The sequence below is a fragment of the Triticum urartu genome, chromosome 3 (assembly GCF_003073215.2).
Source record: "Triticum urartu cultivar G1812 chromosome 3, Tu2.1, whole genome shotgun sequence".
Lineage (NCBI taxonomy): Eukaryota > Viridiplantae > Streptophyta > Magnoliopsida > Poales > Poaceae > Triticum > Triticum urartu.
The window spans coordinates 314,652,672-314,671,150 of NC_053024.1; the positions used below are offsets into that span (position 1 = coordinate 314,652,672).

An 18,479-nucleotide genomic window follows, 5' to 3' on the forward strand; every position below is an offset into this window, starting at 1 on the left:
TGATTGACGTGGCGAGTGTAAGCCAACTATGTTATCTCCCCTTTATTATTTATATTACATGGGATGTTGTGAAGATTGCCTAACTTGCGACATATGCCTTCAATGCGATTATGTCTCTAAGTCGTGCCTCGACACATGGGAGCTATAGTCGCATCGAGGGTGTTACATGTACACCGAGAGATTGATAGTGAGGACCCACCAGATCCAAGCCGTACGCAAGCAAGTGCCTCATTGAAAAAAAAAAGCTTCCTCCTAATTGTATACTGAAGTTGGCGCCCATGGGTTTGTCAACCTAGTCAATAAACGAAATAAATTTCCAACAATGACTGTCATCAGGGAGCTTTTTTAAGGGGTATCGAGGATCTTTTTTTCGTTTTTGCGGGAAAGGGTATCGGGGATCTAGCCGGTATCATTTTTTTCTAGAGGGCAAACAACTATCAGCTAGGCTTAGGTTTTGTTTTTTAACATGTGCAGCCCACGACATACCGAGACAGTGGTTTCAACTATTTTTTGAGGTCCATCATGTACGTACCGGCCTATGGGCCTCCCAGTGTAGGTTTTACTTTTTCTTAAAGATCGGCAGCCCGATGTATTTTTTTTAATAAAATACAGATCTCTGTTCTATTTATCTATATATAAGAACTAGTTGACCCGTTGCGCCAAATGGCGCAGAGACCCGCTAAAGCCATGTTGTCGATGAAAATAGTTTCATTTTGGAAGGACATGGCGCAAAGACCCACTTAATCCATGTACTAAAAAAATACCATGTTTTAGCTGGTTTATATGTGGGCAAGGACATATGATAACAAAATTTACCCTTTTTTAATAAAAAAAATAGAGATTGTTGTCTACAATGAGATGTACACACACTTTTTAATTTACCTTAGCCAAATGGCGTAGAGTCCGATTTGATACCATGGTCGCGTTGAAAATATTTGCATTTTTTCAATAACTTTATGCTTAAGCAAGCACAAAGACCATGTCAAACCCATCGGTCTGTCAAATAGTGCATAGACCAGCTAAATCCATGTGCAAATTGAAAAGAAAATCCATGATTTTTTGGTTTAGTTGTGGACAAGCATATATAGTAACAAATCTAACACCCCCCTATAATAATAAAAAAGAATAGAGGCTTGCCATCTACAATAAGACTCATTTTTAACCAAGAGTTGTTTGAAAATAAATGCATGGAAATTTAGCTATAATAAGGATCTTTTTAATAATGCTGAAAATTGAAAGGAACATAGCCTCAAATTATGTAATGGAGTTTTCAAAATGCGGGCATTCTCTCTATACAATTTTGCTACGTTGGGTATAACTTAGGAATCCAGGTCACACTTTGTCCTTGAAACATTCTTCGTAAACTCTCCCCTCCCACTCCTGTGGATTCATTGCACTTTGTCCGTCACAATCCTTTACAGGTCAGATGCATTGTAATTCCTTCATTTGTGAAAGGAGCTGCACAAAAATGCCTTGCACAATGTTTGTCCTCTCTTCAGTGATGGAGCCACTCTCTACATCTCTGTCTTGAAGGGATCTGGAGAAACAATGCTCAGCTCCATGTTTATGACATGTTGTTCTGTTGTAGTAGAAGCGCAAACATGAAATGAGAAGTCAATTAAAGAAACAAGGACATGTTGGTCTGCTACAATGGAAGGGCAAACTTTAAATGATAAATCATAGTGGTGGTTTCATCCAGAGGGCATTGTGAGGCAAGACATGTGTACGTATTTTTGCATATGCCACAAATTCTGTAGAAGTAAGCACATTCATGCCACTGATTTCTCGTAGGGTATAGGGCTCAATCTTAAAAAAAGGTCATAGGGCTCGAAGACTCGTCAGTCCTTGAACTGGTTACATTATAAACAAACTAAGGCAACACAAATCAATAGGTGGAAGCATAATTTTCAAGATGGTCCCAACACCAATGAGCTTTGGGATTAGAGCAAGCCCATTAGTATTATATGATCTTATTACCTCCATTTATCCTACAACAAAATAACCTATCTGTAAGAAATTGCAACCAGTATGAAACTGAACCTCAGACATGTGAATTATTATTTTTCACTTTCTCTAATACAATTTGGCTTCTCCATGGGCGCGCTCATGTGCAGGCAACATCTATAATTGTTTAATATGTTTCTACACAAACTATTGGTCTCATTGATTGAACTGTAGAACACAAATTTTCAAAATATGCATTAAAGTACTTAATATACATGAGTATTTTTTTACTTTCTTTAATAGAAATAACGAGAATTAAAGGACATTCACATCATGAAAAGTGAGGAAACAGTACTCAGGCCCTTTTCACCTTTATTTTTTCTATATCTTTCTCGTGCACTCATCTTGACACGGATGATTATCATCCTTTGGATATATTTAAAACATAAAATTGTTCTGACTTCAAGCCACAAGAATTATTCAAAACACAAGATTGTAAGAATATAATAATATAAGAGCGCATAATTAGAATGTTATGACATGCTAAAAGTTATTACGAAAACAGATAAATTATAAGGACAGGAAGGAAAAATCAGTGAGGTCTGACCTCTTTCTAGAAGTGCTGAGAAGATAGGATATAGAAGGAAAAAACTCAATAGAGACGTTCTGAAAATTTATGATTGATTTGTTCTTGCTCATAAAGACATTCTGAAGAATATAACACACTGGAGTAGACACAAGCGGTAAATCCAGGTTTGACTTTTAAGTTTTAAACAAAAAATTTCTTATTGATGATAAGTGAGAAAACGAAAACTATGAGTGAATGTTTAGTTTGGTCGGTCAGGTCCTATGAGGACATTACACATCAGTCAGAGTTCCATGGAGATGGTCTCATTTCCTATACCTAACCTATATGTATGTGTGTGTGTGTGTGTGTGTGTGTGTATACCTCCATGGAGATGGACGAAGACGACACGACCCACATCACGACAACGTGGTTCTAGTTTCCTTGCTCCGTCCCTTTGCTTCTCTTCAGGTCTCTACCTTGGTGCTGTCATGCCACTCCTGCATTCCAATCTAACATTTAGCTAATATAAACCCACTGCTCTCTGTACAACCGAGCACTAATAGGGGAAAGAAGAAAAACTTGAACCTCACTTACCCACTGAAGTGTGTAAAGCCCAGCTCTGAATTTTCGGTTGCACCGCTCATCATCATCCATCTCAGAGAATAGGAAAAATCTGCAATGATATGAATGGACTTAGAATTAACTGTTGCGAGAATAAAGGATTTACATCTACAACTACAGTATGAAAATAGTGGCTTCATAGTTTGTATTCTCAGCAAAAAAAAGAATTAATAATGTAGCAACAACATACATGCAACAAGCCAACAACTACTCGGCATGCATTTCCCAGAGCTGGCAACACTAACAAATAAGACGCTCAGACATACCTGTGCGAAGCTTCAGGCTGGGGATTCCTTTCTTCACTCAAGGAAGTATGTTGCTGCCATCGCCAAAAAAAACAACGACCTGCACCTTTTTCCTCCTTAGTGAACGTCACCCAACATCATCCCATTTGTCGACCTCCTTGATCTGCACCTCTACCAGGGACACAACTCGCCTTATACCTGATGATGAGAGGAGGTTAGAAGACGATGGGTGCACAGAGGAGACAAAGACAAATCTTGGCAACATATATCAAGCAGAACCAAACAAGCAAGCTCACATTACTTCCAACTTATGTTGTGTAACTGTGTTGTGAGATTTAATTATTCAGATTCAGGCCAAACACCGGTAGAGTGGTACTGGAATGATCTGCCGGCAGATGACCTTTAACAGTAATAGAATACAGAATTTCAGCAAGTAGTTTAACAGGATACCCTTACAATTGCTAAGTAAGGTAAATAAACACTGCTCTCAAAGTTTTAAAGAGTTTCAAGTGAACAGTTCACTGATTCTTTTACTATAATACAGATATCTCTGAAGTTTACGCAAAGAAGAATGGACAAACATGATACTAACAGTACGCTAACATGATACATGGTTCAAAATGATAAAGCCGCATCTTCATATTAGTGTAAATATGACCTTCCAAGTATCAGTAGCAATTTCTATAGGTGTCGTATCACACCGTTATGTACACTAGTTTAATGCCCGTGCGTTGCCACGGAACAATAAATTTTCATGTCATTCATCATTATTGTTGGTGTTCCCACCTTGCCAGTTTTATCGCCGTCATCAGCAAACACAGTCAACTCATTGCTCTCCGTCAACGTTGGTTGAGGAGAAGGTCCAGAACCGTCCTCTCATTGCCCTAACAAGCCCTCTGCTAAAAGCACTCGGCCATAAAATAGTTGACATACATACTTATCATCACGAGTAAGACAAAATGTATCTCCATGTTCTCAATCAAACCTCGTATAGCTTAAGCGATATTGGTCACAATGGCACCAAACAATAAATTTAGGCATAGAGATCATGAGTTGTAGACATGGTTATAAAAATATCTTGTACTTCAAGAGGATGTGTTCGACAAAATAGAAGAATTTGTGTCGTATGTGGCTTATTACCACACTGACAAATATTGAATCACCAAACAAGCGTACATAGTGCACCATCGAAAGCTTGACATATTAGCCCATAGAATTCACACCACATCCAAAAGTCAAACAAGGTCCACGAGAAACAAAAAATTATCAACAATCAAAGAGCATACAGCGTCTCTGACACATGTATGTCGATGCATTTGCTCAGTGGCTACAGAATAACACATGACTATAGAAACATTTGTCAAAGTGTGATTTCCCGTTTCCCCTGCATAGCCATGTTTCTCTATGTCACATCTACTTCTCCACTCCGGCCTCCTTAAAAAATTGAATCCTTATAGAACCAAAATATATGAAACTCACAGTATATATCTTTCAACAAGCATCTGACTTATTTTTCACGGTTGTGCCATTCCTTCTCCATCTGATTTCTCAATTTTTTTCTATCTATGTAACAAAGCATCAATCATCATGAGAGAAATCAACACAGAACTGACCCACTATAAATTATCAACCAGGGGTTCCGAGCATTAAAGTGACGGTAATAGTTAGCATTTGATGAATTATAAGAGTAGAAGAGTATAATAAAAAAGTAAGAGAAGAAAACATACTATATTTAGATTCTTTCATGATGGTGAAATTTGAAGAGTTGATTGTCTATAATAATTTTCTACAATTAGGACCATCCAAAGGGTGTAGCTAACAAGTCAAAATTATCCCAGTTAGTAATGCAATGGATGTCTTTGCCTTGCTGCTTCTAGATAGTCTTATTCGAAGACAAGTTTGTCTCTAAAATCGACCAACATAGCTTGATTGACAAGCAAGCAGCAAGCAAGCCTGGTCAATCAAAATCATACAAAAGCTTGGTAATTCAAAATTTGACCCTACCCACAACAAAGAAAATAAATGATTCATCGTCTCTTGTTATGATCTAATTTTCCTAGAAAATGATGTTGTAATAGGTAGTTCCTCAAATATTCTCATTGCTAAAAGCACAAAGATACTACTTCTTACTTGAGAAACATAACTTCAAATCTGAAAGTGCTACGACAACAGAGCAAAATCCGAGGAATGAGATTCACCTTCAAAGCAATACAACACAAAAGAACTCCTCAAGATCCTGCGAAGTATTAACTGAGGCATATAACTGAAATAACTTGAGCAGAAAAACCCACATGAAGTTAGTGCTAAGCCATACATTCAACCTTTGTGTTTGACACAGAAAGATATAGCTGAAATTACATGGTTGTCTAGTATCCCACCCTTCAGAACTTCTTTCCGGAAGGTATTTGGGTCCAACACAGTGGGGTATATAATTGTTGCTTTGCACATCTGTACCATCAATGATCAATCAACCAATGGCTACATTTCATTATTGATCAACACTGACTAATTTAACCTGAGATTGAACTGACCCATGGTATAAACCAGTAAACAAAATATTTTGTGTCTAGAAACACCAACTCTCCGTAACAGACAATAAGTGGCAAAAAATACCCCGGCTAAATATTTCTGGCTGGAGTTCACACAAAAAGAACAGGGAACACTGAATCGTCAGATGAATCAATTATGTCGCAGTATGTGTTTTCATCTGTACATATCACAAATTTGCAGCCTTAATAAAGTAATAGTGAAGAACAAAAGACCATATACACTCAAGTTTTTGTAGAGTGGGTGAGGCAATTGTAGTACCAAAGAGCACCCAATAGCACTGATATATTCTGTATCGAGCCGAAAGAAGATGCCTCTTTTTATTAGATGTCTATCCAGTAACTCACGCCCTACAAAAGATTATCTAGATCTGCTGCTTGCGCAAACTATAACATTTTACCCGCAAATGAGGCTAGGGGTGAAACTGTAATTTAGAAAATTGAAAAAAGCAAAGTATATGATCTGCTACCATACACATGGATTAAGCTAGATCCTCTTAATCCTTATTCACGTTGCACTGGTTAAGCTAGGCGATGAATTCTCTGCTTAACAGTTCTTCAACTTCTTCTACATGTTAATTTCCTTTCTTTTTAGCCACTTCACATTTAGTGGACAATTGACCAAGCGGATGAATTATCAAAGACATATGCAGCAGTATAGCTAATGTCTTCCGGAATGGCGAGCATGTTACATACCTCACATTCATCACCTGGTAAGGAGCAACGCTGACCGCCAGCATTGTTGACTGCGGAAGCTCTAGGTCACCTTAAACAGACAAGACACATGTGCATAAGTAACATATATCTCTTATTGGAATCTCTCAAAAGACTTATATTTAGGAACGGAGGGAGTATGTCGCAGAATGAAATAAACTACATGGAGAATAGCAAGAGCCGAGTTTTTGAAGAATTATCACTTTCAGTTACACAAGATTGCCCGTCCTCAAGATAGCAATTACAATTTGGAGTCATGGCCTGAACAGCCCCAGTAACTCATCCAAGATCTGAAGCAAGATTACCACCTTGGTGTTGACAAGTTAGTGTCGTAACATGAATGCGCTAATAACTTATGATGGATCAGAAGCATAAAGTAGATACACTACAGTTCCGCGGCAAGCTAAGCAAGTCACCAAGTGGACGGAACCTGAGCATCATGATACGAAAAGAGTACCATTCTGTAAGTTATGTTTAACAGACTGATGATGTAACATGACTTGAATTTATACCTTGAGTAAATTTCTGCATTTGAATTATACGACATTCAAATTTTTAATACAAAAACCATGCATTGCAGTTTCCTGTGATAAAGAGTGACGCCACTGAACACAAGGTGTCATGTTAATGTGTAAACAGACTGAATATCTGGCAGTATTCGTTATCGCAGCATATGGTACTACAAGTACACTGTCTATCTAGTTCTTGTGAAGTGTGTTAATGTTGCTCCTACTCCCTCCGTCCGGAAAAAGTTGTCCACAGCTTAGTGTACTGTGAATTTTGCAAAAACGCCCTCGTAGCTTAAAATCTATTACAAACAGGTCGTCGTTTCCTTCCTTCTTCCTCTGTCTATCGCCCGCGCGCGTCGCCACTACTCCCTCCGTCCGGAAAAAGTTGTCCACAGCTTAGTGTACTGTGAATTTTGCAAAAACGCCCTCGTAGCTTAAAATCTATTACAAACAGGTCGTCGTTTCCTTCCTTCTTCCTCTGTCTATCGCCCGCGCGCGTCGCCAGGGCAAGTCGCCGTCGGGGACCTACGCCGGCGCCGCCCAGGGCTTGCTCCTCCGCCTCCCAGGACCTGCGCCGCCCAATTGCTTGCTCCGTCGCCGCCCAGGACGTGCTCCTCCGACGCCCAGGTCCTGTGCCGCCCAATTGCTTGCTCCGCCGCCGCCAAGTACGTGGTCCTCCGCCACCCAGGACCTGGACCACCCAATTGCTTGCTCCGCCGCTACGCCCCGCGCCTGGACCTCAAGCTCGAGCTCTTTCCCCTGCTCCTCTGCAAGTTGCTACTGGTCCCCTGCTCGTGTTGCCGCCCGGAGGTCACCTGCTCGTGTGCTGTCGCCGGAGGTCCCCTGCTCGTGCTGCTGTCGGTGAGAAGAAAGAAGTACAAGGCTCCTTGCTTTTTCATCTCCAGTGCCGGACCTTGCTTGCTCTGTAATTTGAAACACAATTGATCATGTCCTCTGAATAAATGTTACAAATAAAGAAGTTCAGTTAACTTTTGCTATCTGAATTCTAATCAGATCAAATTGCTGTCAATTGCTCTGTAATACTCAACCAGGTTTATGAAAATGAAGATCAACCAGGTTTATCTTCAGTAAATAATGGTATAAATGTTACAAATAAAGAAGTTCAGTTAACTTTTGCTATCTGAATTCTAATCAGATCAAATTGCTGTCAATTGCTCTGTAATACTCAACCAGGTTTATGAAAATGAAGATCAACCAGGTTTATCTTCAGTAAATAATGGTTTATTTCAGTAAATAGTGCGAGCACAAACCATGTTTATGCAAATGAAGGTCAACCAGGTTTATCTTCAGTAAATAATGGTCTATTTTCAGGAAATAGTGCGAGCACCAACCAGGTTTATGCAAATGAAGATCAAATTGATAACCAGGAGTAGCTGTCAATTGATTCGGTAATTTGCAGTAGATCAAACTGCAGTAGATTATATGCTTCATTGTTGCACAGCTGTAGTTTGAATGAAATAGATTATTTGCAAAGTTAAAAAAATAACAGATCAGGAATATGTCTTGTAACTAGTCAAAGATTCTTCTAACAACAAATAAACATATCTAAATTTGCTAAAACAATCAATCAATTTTCAGTGCACAATCAATCAATTTATTTTGGAAACAAGTAATATGATTCCACCAGATTCCTCAAGACTAACTTTTATTAAATTTTTCTTTACTTGCTCTGAATCTAAATAACACTAAAGTTTTCTTTATCAATCATAACAGTAAAGTTTATCTTGCTCAAATCTAGTCTGAATTTACAAAACACTAACACTATATAACTTGCAATTTTCAATACACCATTGTGAGCAAACGTACAAATATACTCGCAAGTTCAAGATAGCTCCCAAGCTCAAGCTCAAGATAGGCTAAAGAAGCTCCAGCAGAGTACACTGCATTCTGGGTATTCCTTGGAATTATTTGAATTAGCTAGATTTATTTGAATCCATCTAGTCATCTTGCCACCATACAAAAAGACCCATACTTTCACCACAAAAGACCCCAAAGTAGACAATGATACTGTAGTTAACATAACTAGGCATAGCAAGGCAGGGAGCAATGCTCTTCAACTCACCACACGAACTGAATTTTACTCAAACTGAATACTGTACTGAGCACTGAATGAGCAATAAAGGCACACAATTTAGAGAGCAAAAAATTGAACATTTCAGGATAAAAAACTGAAGATTTCTGAACACTTCTGAATGAGCATTTGTTATGATAAGATTTACTATTTCTCTTTAGCAAAGACTTAATATACAAATTCAGTTTTTAGGAAAGACAAGATTTACTATTTCAGTGAACATTCAAAGTCTGAACATTTTTAAATCTATTGAAGAATTAAGGAGGAGTATAAATTATTCAGGTGTGGTTCTGTTCCTTTTTTCAGTTTCAGCAGAACATTTATGTTTCTGTTCCTTTTTTCAGTTTCAGCAGTACATTGTTTCTGCAAAATGTTTCAGTAGAGCCTGACTGAATGAAAGAAGTAGAACATCTATCTCAACTATACAAAATTCAAGAAGACCAAAAATCAGTAGAACTTGACTGAATGAAAAGTTTCTCATAGCTGCTTTTGCTTGTACAGAGAGAGGGTACTCCGGGAAGAACATGGGCCGGTCGGGGATCCCCGTGCGCTACAGCATCTGCTCGCCCCCAACATAACAAGACCAGAATCAACAGAAGCAAACCACGGAGTTGCTGGCCAAAATAATTTCAAACAAAATGAAAGCTGACAAGGGAGGAGAGGACCTGTGTCATGTTGTTCTGCTTCTTGATGAGGGGGGTGAGGAGGGGCCTGAAGAGCGGGGACTCGAAGAGCATACCCAGTACGCCTTGGCGGCGAATGGAATCCCCTTCCTCCTCCTTTGCGGACTGGCGCACGGCCGAGGCGGCGACCGGCGCGTAGGCCCACGCACACCCGAGGTGGCGCAAGCGCAGCGCGAGACACTGCTGCTTTCCCCGTGCCTCCTCCGGCGTCGGGTGCAACGAGGAGGAGGTGTCGCCGCAGCGCGCAAGCAGGAGACGCAGCGGGAGGAAGAAGAAACAACTTTGGGGGTGAAAGAGGGGAGATTTGGGAGGCAGGCAAGGGGGCCAGGGGAGCTGCGCGAGGCAGGAGGGAGCGGTGGCGTAGGCATCCCCAGCGGCGGAGGAGGACGTGCGGGAGAGCAGGGGAGCAGCACGGCGAAGCTGAGCAGAGGAGCACCGGCGTCGATGCGCCCGTGTCGGAGCGGTGGGGGGTGTCGATTGGAGAAGACGAGGAGTGCGATAACATGCTCTCGGTCCGGTCACGGGCGGGTCCATCGACGCAGGCGAGGGCAAGGGATTCCATGGTCGTGGTAAGGCCTCAAGGGACTCCCAATCAACAGCTTGGTAGAGGATGGACCACGACCATGGGAGGGCGGGTGCTTGGTGGAGGAGGACCGAGGGGAGCCCATCGACGCAGGCGCCGCAGCGGGGATGGCGTGGCGATTTTTTCAGCAGATAGATGGGATGGGGAGGAGCGAGGAGGTGAGACGTGTGTGCCTGGTCGTTGCTTTTCGCATGCCATGTTGTGCGGGTTACCGGATCGTGGGGTAGAGGTTCATTGAACCGGTTCGTTTGTTCTCTGGGTTTTTTCCGCGTGTATCGCACGAGATGGAGGAGTAGCTAGCGAACAAGGCGTGCGGGTGGATTGTTTTCCTAGCGATTTCCGGATGGAGGCCAAACCGAGGTCGAACCATCACGACGTTCGATCCTCCTTTAATAATAGAGATAAATGACCAAAGGGGGAATATTTATGAAGCTGAGCTTCAAACTCATGGGTTTATCCAATGCATTGTACGCAAGTTCGTAAATAATGAAATGACCTTCTGGACCAACAATCTTCTCCTTCAGCAACACATGAGATCTAACCAGGTACTAAAGAATCAATCCACAAGCTAATTGTCACTGAGCACTTGACTGGCTTTAGCAAGCTTGCTGTTTAATCCAAATATCATCCCAGCCCCCTTATTGGTTTAGATTTACATTTTCCCTCAAAATTATTTCCCTTTTATTTTTCAAGATTAAGTAGTTGTGAACCAAGATGTGCGTTCCACATTTAAAAAATAAGAACATGGCAAATAACTTTGTAGCACAAGGAAATTGGATCAACTATCCTCTCATCTTTGCATGCATGATACATCCTATTTTCCATTGGAACTGAAGATTCCTAAAGCACTGAAAGAACATGAACCCAAAGAATCCATGAGGAAGAGTACATTACCAGCAACAAACATATGTAAACTAAGTGAAAAACAAATGCCGCAGAATGAAAAGGGGGAGATGAACCTCTGCACACAAATACTTAATCAACAGAAAAGGGCAACCATTCATAAATTCATCCTATCTAAAAAAGCATAATTCAAACTAATCAAGATGCCCTTGAGCGATACAACAATGAATTAAACAAAAGAGAAAACACCAAGATAGCATAAAACCACGTTTGGAGGTGAGGCACAATTATACCTGATGGACCTGAAGGCACACGCAACAAAAAAATAGAGTAGAGGACCGTCGAAATAACGCACTCCATCCATAACCCTGAAGAGCCATGTAGGAGCAGTAAGCATATCAGGGACAAAACCGAGCGATGAACCCAAAGGAACTGTGTATTCTCCCAAAAATTGCAAGCGGACTTGTATCTGATAAAATGAGTCCCAGAAAGCAATTGAGAACAGCATGTTAGTTGTCACAGTCAGCAGTAAGGGTAATAAGGATATAACAGAGAATAGTAAGAAAACTAATCATATCTTTCATAAATCATTAGAATATGGTGGCATGAAATGACCTGCTACTTTGTTGGTTTCCTGAAGTTGGGTACCAAATAGGTAATTTACAGTGCTCTTAAGCTTCTTGCTATAACTGTCATTACAAATGCAAAATATAAGAATCTTGCAATAAGATCAGCAGCTCCACCACTATCACCAGCAGATATACTATCAACCTCAACCATGATGACTTTAGGCTTAGACTTCTTTATCCTGTGAAATTGATCCACACTTTATACAATGAAAACAAATCAAAGTGCAAAGTTCGTGACATTGTAGTGCTGACTGGTTGTCATTGTAATTCAAGGCAGACTGCTAATAAGCTATCGGACATAATCTGATGTGTTCTCCGCAACATATTTCTTATCACCTGCATTAACCTTCTATGCATATATTAATCATTTGAATTTATGCCGCAAAGATAAATAAAGACTGAGAAGGAAGAGCAAAGTAGAAAACAAAACCAATTAGTAAAAAGCAAGAAATTCTAATCCTCGTCCCAGTTAACAATATAAACACTTCTACCATAAATTTTCAATGCATTGCAGACTGAGATGCCAATCCCAAATTCACATTAAACTTTCTCTAGAGCCATATTTCCCCCAATATTTTTTGGCAACCTGTCATTAATCCAGGTCAAAGTGAAATTACCTAAAGGGCGATGTCATATTCCACAGATGGTGTAATCAACTCCCTGGCAATCTTCGATACATTTTGGAACCTGTAGAAATAGTATCTTGCTTTAAAAAATCAACAAAACATGCAAAAAAAGGACCAAAATTTGTATACCGTGCAAGAACATGGATGTACAAATAAAGGACAACGTCTCACATTTGTTAAGCAATTCCTTTACATGGTTTATAAAATGACGGGGTCTTAATAAAATATAATCAGATAGAGCAGCTCAGATGCATCAATAACTTCCCTGCATTTATGAATCAAATTCCCAGGACCCTTGGTATATTGCTATCTCTGGCCGGTATAAATTTACGCTCGCAACATTATTTTGTGAAGTAAAAAATGATTTGATGCATCCTGGCTGCATAACATGATATATGAAAACAATTTTATTCAAAGCATATGAACCAAGTTCAACCACTAACCAACAGTTGCCGCCATTTTCTGAACTTAATCAAGAAAGTGGCTGCATAGAGCTAAAATTCCAAAATAATCACGTAGACAAAGAAAACTATGAGGCTGCAGAAGATGGATGGCATATCTCATCGACGAATCTGAGGTCGAGGGGAGGAGGCCGCATGGAGAGAGGTAGAGAGAGAGATTGGGTGAATCTCACCTCGTTGTTGGTGGCGGATGTGGTCATCGTCGCTCGACGTGCCCTTGGCCTTGACCGCCGCGCCCGCTGCCTCCAAGCCTGCTACACCATGCGTGGCGCTCACCTGCGCTAGCCATCATCATGGATCAGTCAAGGCACCGCCAGGATGCTCGATTTCACATGGGGTTGAAGGAGAGGGTGCGCCCGAGGCTGCGGCGGCAGCGAGGACGCATGGAGGAGATGGAGGTCCTGGGGCTGCGGGGGGAGGGGCACGACGGCTGCGGTGAGGAGCGAGGGAGGAGGGAGGAGGGCTCAGGGGTGTGGCGGCTGGGGGCTATGGTTTCTGCCAGTGTGAGCTTTGGCGGAGCGAGGCGTGGATTGGCGAATCCCTTCTCACGTGCCCGACAACTTACCCAGCCAATACCCGCGAGCGATGAGCCCACCGGTCAGGTGAATCTAGATTTACTCCCTGATGAAGATCGGACGGAGGAGAGAAAGCGTTGACCAAGATCCAACGACCATGAATGCATTTCACGAGGGATCGCTGGGGAGCCGAGTTGGCTAACAACCTTATAGGTTTAAATAATAATGTTGTGTCCAATTTATATTTTTCCTTCTAACCACATTATATATATTTATATTATACTATTATCGTATATTTAATAGAGACTTATATGTACATTATAGAAACATCCCACATCTTATTAACTTATAAAGTAAATGCTTAACAGAAATTGGAAAGAAAAATCCTGGTTGTTTTTGACTCACGGGCAAAGAAAATCCTGATGATTGCATACAAAAGCTTGTGAAGATTCTAAGGACCAATGTAATAATAACGCGCTCATTTTTCTTTTAACAATAACTTGCTAATTTGTTAATTTTATATATAAAAATGTGTCGCTCCGGTTTATGTTTTGATATTAATTGCTTCTTCTAACCTAACATTATATACAGAACAAGTCCAGCTAATTCGTGTATTTCAAGAAAGTGCAAATGGACTGGGATTTTTTAGAAAATATTAAATGGGACGCATTGACGTGAAATTATTTGTTAACCCAACCCAGCAAATGGATTGTAGATTCTAGAAAACATGGGTTAAATATATGCCACATTTTTGCAGTCTGACATGTGGACCAATAGGTCGAAGCCTACGCAAGTCGTTGTCTACTTAGTCAACAAATGATTCTGACATCCACGGCCATTGGATTTATATCCAACGGCCGGCATGCACCTTCAATCTCTCGTCTTCTTCCTCCAGCGTAGCCTGGACCGCCTGCTCCGGCCTCCGGCGGCTAGCGGCTCTGTTTAGCAGGATCCCTCCACACCTCCACACCTCCAGTTATTCTCGACCGACTACAGCCCCACGCCGCACCAGAACCAATTATAACCCTTGTACTCCTCTCAATCTGCGACTCCACTGCCGCGTCTTCCCATCTCTGGATCGTTCCCGTCCGGGGCCTCGCCGTCGTCCATCGCCTCGCTACGCTCGGCACGGCGTGGTCAACAAACGAGAGTCATTGAAAGAGGAATGTAAGTGGAGAGCCTGACGGCTGGGACCCACGAGGCCCATGGTCGCACGCAAGGAAAGTTCTTCCTTCTTAAGCTAAAAAAAATGTTTTCTCCCCCTGACAGCTGGGACCCACTGGCTGTATCTTCACACGGAAGGAAGTGCCTCCTTGTTATGCAAAAAAAACTATTCCTCCCGATGATAGCTGGGACCCGGAAGATTTGGTGGCTAACTTGTGGGCCTACTAAGCTGACGTGTACGCAGGGCTTTGTCAACTTAATCAACAAATGATTCTAGCAGTTGGACCATTGGATGTTAATCCAACAGGCGTGCTGCTTCTTCAACCTCTGTTCTTGCTCTTGTCTCCCATGGGCGGCAGTGCTGCCGCGCATCCGAACCAGTCAAGTTTCCCACTCCTCTCCATTTGCGACTCCACTGTCGCGTCTTCCCCATCTTCGGGTCATTCCAGTCTGGGGCCTCGCCGTCGTCCATCGGCCTTGCTGCGCTCGGCATGACGTGGTCAACGTAGTCAACAAACGAGAGTCATCGAAAGATGACTGTACGTGAGAGGCTGACAGTGGGGACGCACCACGCCCATGGAAGCATGCATGCAACTGCATCCTTTTTACCCTGAAAATAATGTTTTCTCTCCTGACAGTTGGGACCCACCAGCTACATCTTCGCACGCAAGGAAGTGCGTCCTTATTACAGGCAAAACAAATGATTCCCCCATGACAGCTAGGACCCAACAGCTATATCTTCGCACACAAGGAAGTGCGTCCTTATTCTCCCTGACAGCTGGGACCCACCCGGTCGAAGCGTATTGATACGTCTCCAACGTATCTATAATTTTTTATTGTTCCATGCTATTATATATTCTGTTTTGGATGTTTAATGGGTTTTATTATACACTTTTATATTATTTTTGGGACTAACCTATTAATCCAAGGCCCAGTGCAAATTGCTGTTTTTTTGTCTATTTCAGTGTTTCGCAGAAAAGGAATATCAAACGGAGTCCAAACGGAATGAAACCTTCGGGAGCGTGATTTTTGGAACAAACATGATCCAGAGGACTTGGAGTGGACATCAAGAAACAACCGAGGAGGCCACGAGGCAGGGGGCACGCCTACCCCCCTGGGCGCGCCCTCCCCCCTCGTGGGCCCCTCGTGGCTCCACCGACCTACTTCTTCCTCCTATATATGTTCATATACCCCGAAAACATCCAGGAGCACCACGAAACCCTATTTCCACTGCCTCAACCTTCTGTACCCAAGAGATCCCATCTTGGGGCCTTTTCCGGAGCTCCGCCGGAGGGGTCATCAATCATGGAGGGCCTCTACATCAACTCCATGGCCCCTCCGATGATGTGTGAGTAGTTTACTTCAGACCTTCGGGTTCATAGTTATTAGCTAGATGGCTTCTTATCTCTCTTTGGATCTCAATACAAAGTTCTCCTTAATCTTCTTGGAGACATATTCGATGTAACTCTTTTTGCGGTGTGTTTGTCGAGATCCGATGAATTGTGGGTTTATGATCAAGTCTATCTATGAACAATATTTGATTCTTCTCTAAAATCTTTTATGTATGATTGGTTATCTTTGCAAGTCTCTTCGAATTATCAGTTTGGTTTGGCCTACTAGATTGATCTTTCTTGCAATGGGAGAAGTGCTTAGCTTTGGGTTCAATCTTGCGGTGCTCGATCCCAGTGACAGAAAGGGAAATGACACGTATTGTAGTGTTGCCATCGAGGATAAAAAGATGGGGTTTATATCATATTGCTTGAGTTTATCTCTCTGCATCATGTCATCTTACCTAATGCGTTAGTCTGTTCTTATGAACTTAATACTCTGGATGCATGCTGGATAGCGGTCGATGTGTGGAGTAATAGTACTAGATGCAGGCAGGAGTCGGTCTACTTGTCACAGACGTGATGCCTATATACATGATCATGCCTAGATATTCTCATAATTATTCGCTTTTCTATCAATTGCTCGACAGTAATTTGTTCACCCACCGTAATACTTATGTTATCTTGAGAGAAGCCACTAGTGAAACCTATGGCCCCCGGGTCTATTCTCCATTATATTAATCTCCCGTCAACAAGTTATTTCTATTAGCGTTTATTTTGCAATCTTTACTTTTAATCTTTATCATAAAAAAACCAAAAAAAAGTATCTTATCATCTCTATCATATCTCACTCTCGTAAGTGACCGTGAAGGGATTGACAATCCCTTAATCGTGTTGGTTGCGAGGTTCTTATTTGTTTGTGTAGGTACGAGAGACTTGCGTGTGGCCTCCTACTGGATTGATACTTTGGTTCTTAAAAACTGAGGGAAATACTTACGCTACTTTGCTGCATCACCCTTTCCTCTTCAAGGGAAAACCAACGCAGTGCTCAAGAGGTAGCAAGAAGGATTTCTGGCGCCGTTGTCGGGGAGTCTACGCACAAGTCAAGACATACCAAGTACCCATCACAAACTCTTATCCCTCGCATTACATTATTTGCCATTTGCCTCTCGTTTTCCTCTCCCCCACTTCACCCTTGCCTTTTTATTCGCTCTCTTTTCCCGGTCGCTTTTTCTTTCGCTTGCCTCTTGTATCTTGTGTGTCCTCATGGCTAGTCTTTTATCCACTCCTTTATCTCCCGAGAATGAAGTCCTTAATTTTAAACAAAGGCAGGGGGAAATCTAAAAGATGCTTGGTACAGAATTTGCAATGCGCAAAATAAATCTACTATGAAGCAATCTACTTCCGTTCTTCTTCGCAATTTTTATATAGGCATCACTCCTTGGAATAGATATATTCTTGATACCATTACCAGAGGAAATTTCTTGGGTAGCCATACTTTTGATTCTTATAATGCTATGATAGATTTGTTTGGCACACCACCTCTCTTGGTTAATGGAACTATGTTAACTTTGGGACATGTTATGCAAAGGCTCGAAATTATTGAAAATAAAGTTGCCACTATGGAATTGATTGAGAATTTGGATAAAAAGATCCACAACCAGATTACCAATATGGATCTAAGGTAGGAGTCACTCTGAAAAGTTTCAAAGAAAAAGAACTCGTAGTTAATGAAAGAATAGACCAAGATTCCACTAGAATTGATAAACTTGAGGGTATTATTACCAACTTGGGGTCCGCTTTTTCTGCCATAAGGAATACTCCAAATCCTCCTACCACCAAAGTTGCCAAATTAATGTATGTTCCTAAAAATAAAGGTGAAACTTCTAGTAAGGAAAATGCGGATCTCAAATCCATAGGTGTTCACCCCAACTTTCTCGCTATCATTAAGGAACCTTTTGCTACAAATGATTTTCTTGATTTCTTGCCTAGGATTTTAATCATTAATAGAAAGAAGGAAACTCCTGAAGGTTATGAGTGTTCTGTTGAAGAATTGAATGCCAAAGATGGTAATACCTAGATCTATCCTTGCCTTTATGCCTAGCTAGGGGCGTTAAACGATAGCGCTTGTTGGGAGGCAACCCAATTTTATTTTTGTTTTTTGCTTTTTGATTCTGTTTAGTAATAAATAATCCATCTAGCCTCTGTTTATATGTGGTTTTATGCTTTTAATTAGTGTTTGTGCCAAGTAGAACCTTTGGGAAGACTTGGGGAAAGTCTTTGCGATCTTGCTGTAAAAAACAGAAACTTTAGCGCTCACGAGATTTGCTGCCATTTTTTACTGAAGAGTGCTATTTAGTTAATTCTTTTTGAAGATGATTAATAGATAAATTCCTCACGTACAGCAA

General features: G+C 41.4%; 1 protein-coding gene across 19 annotated transcripts; it reads right to left on the minus strand.

The window, feature by feature from the left end:
* Positions 1 to 1,057: 1,057 nt before the first annotated feature.
* On the minus strand, positions 1,058 to 13,617 carry LOC125543897. 19 transcript variants are annotated; one of them, XR_007299023.1, is made up of 7 exons: positions 5,577 to 7,481; positions 4,858 to 4,941; positions 4,165 to 4,762; positions 3,400 to 3,576; positions 3,107 to 3,185; positions 2,894 to 3,009; positions 1,081 to 1,579 (listed from the first exon to the last, which is right to left on the minus strand). XR_007299023.1 is itself a non-coding variant. In XM_048707397.1 (5 exons), exons 2-5 carry the CDS (start codon positions 12,609 to 12,611, stop codon positions 7,925 to 7,927), a joined length of 312 nt encoding a protein of 103 aa, XP_048563354.1. In that variant the 5' UTR covers positions 12,612 to 12,664; positions 13,238 to 13,601; the 3' UTR covers positions 7,872 to 7,924. The 19 variants fall into 19 exon arrangements, 4 of the variants coding, with proteins under 4 accessions (XP_048563354.1, XP_048563353.1, XP_048563351.1 ...); XR_007299017.1 differs by lacking the exons at positions 4,165 to 4,762; positions 4,858 to 4,941; positions 5,577 to 7,481 and adding exons at positions 11,642 to 11,817; positions 11,964 to 12,664; positions 13,238 to 13,617 and having other exon boundaries at positions 1,111 to 1,579; positions 2,894 to 3,021; XR_007299018.1 differs by lacking the exons at positions 4,165 to 4,762; positions 4,858 to 4,941; positions 5,577 to 7,481 and adding exons at positions 11,642 to 11,817; positions 11,964 to 12,664; positions 13,238 to 13,617 and having other exon boundaries at positions 1,112 to 1,537.
* Positions 13,618 to 18,479: the final 4,862 nt, after the last annotated feature.

Excerpts from the sequence above, each read along its gene's own strand:
- LOC125543897 (XM_048707394.1), bottom strand. The coding sequence starts at position 10,484 with ATGGAATCCCTTGCCCTCGCCTGCGTCGATGGACCCGCCCGTGACCGG. Across the intron at positions 9,799-9,904 it reads AGCAGAACAACATGACACAG|ATGCTGTAGCGCACGGGGAT; the intron begins GTCCTCTCCTCC and ends GGGGGCGAGCAG. Across the intron at positions 8,610-9,701 it reads TATGAGAAACTTTTCATTCA|CTGTGCAACAATGAAGCATA; the intron begins GTCAAGTTCTAC and ends TTCAAACTACAG.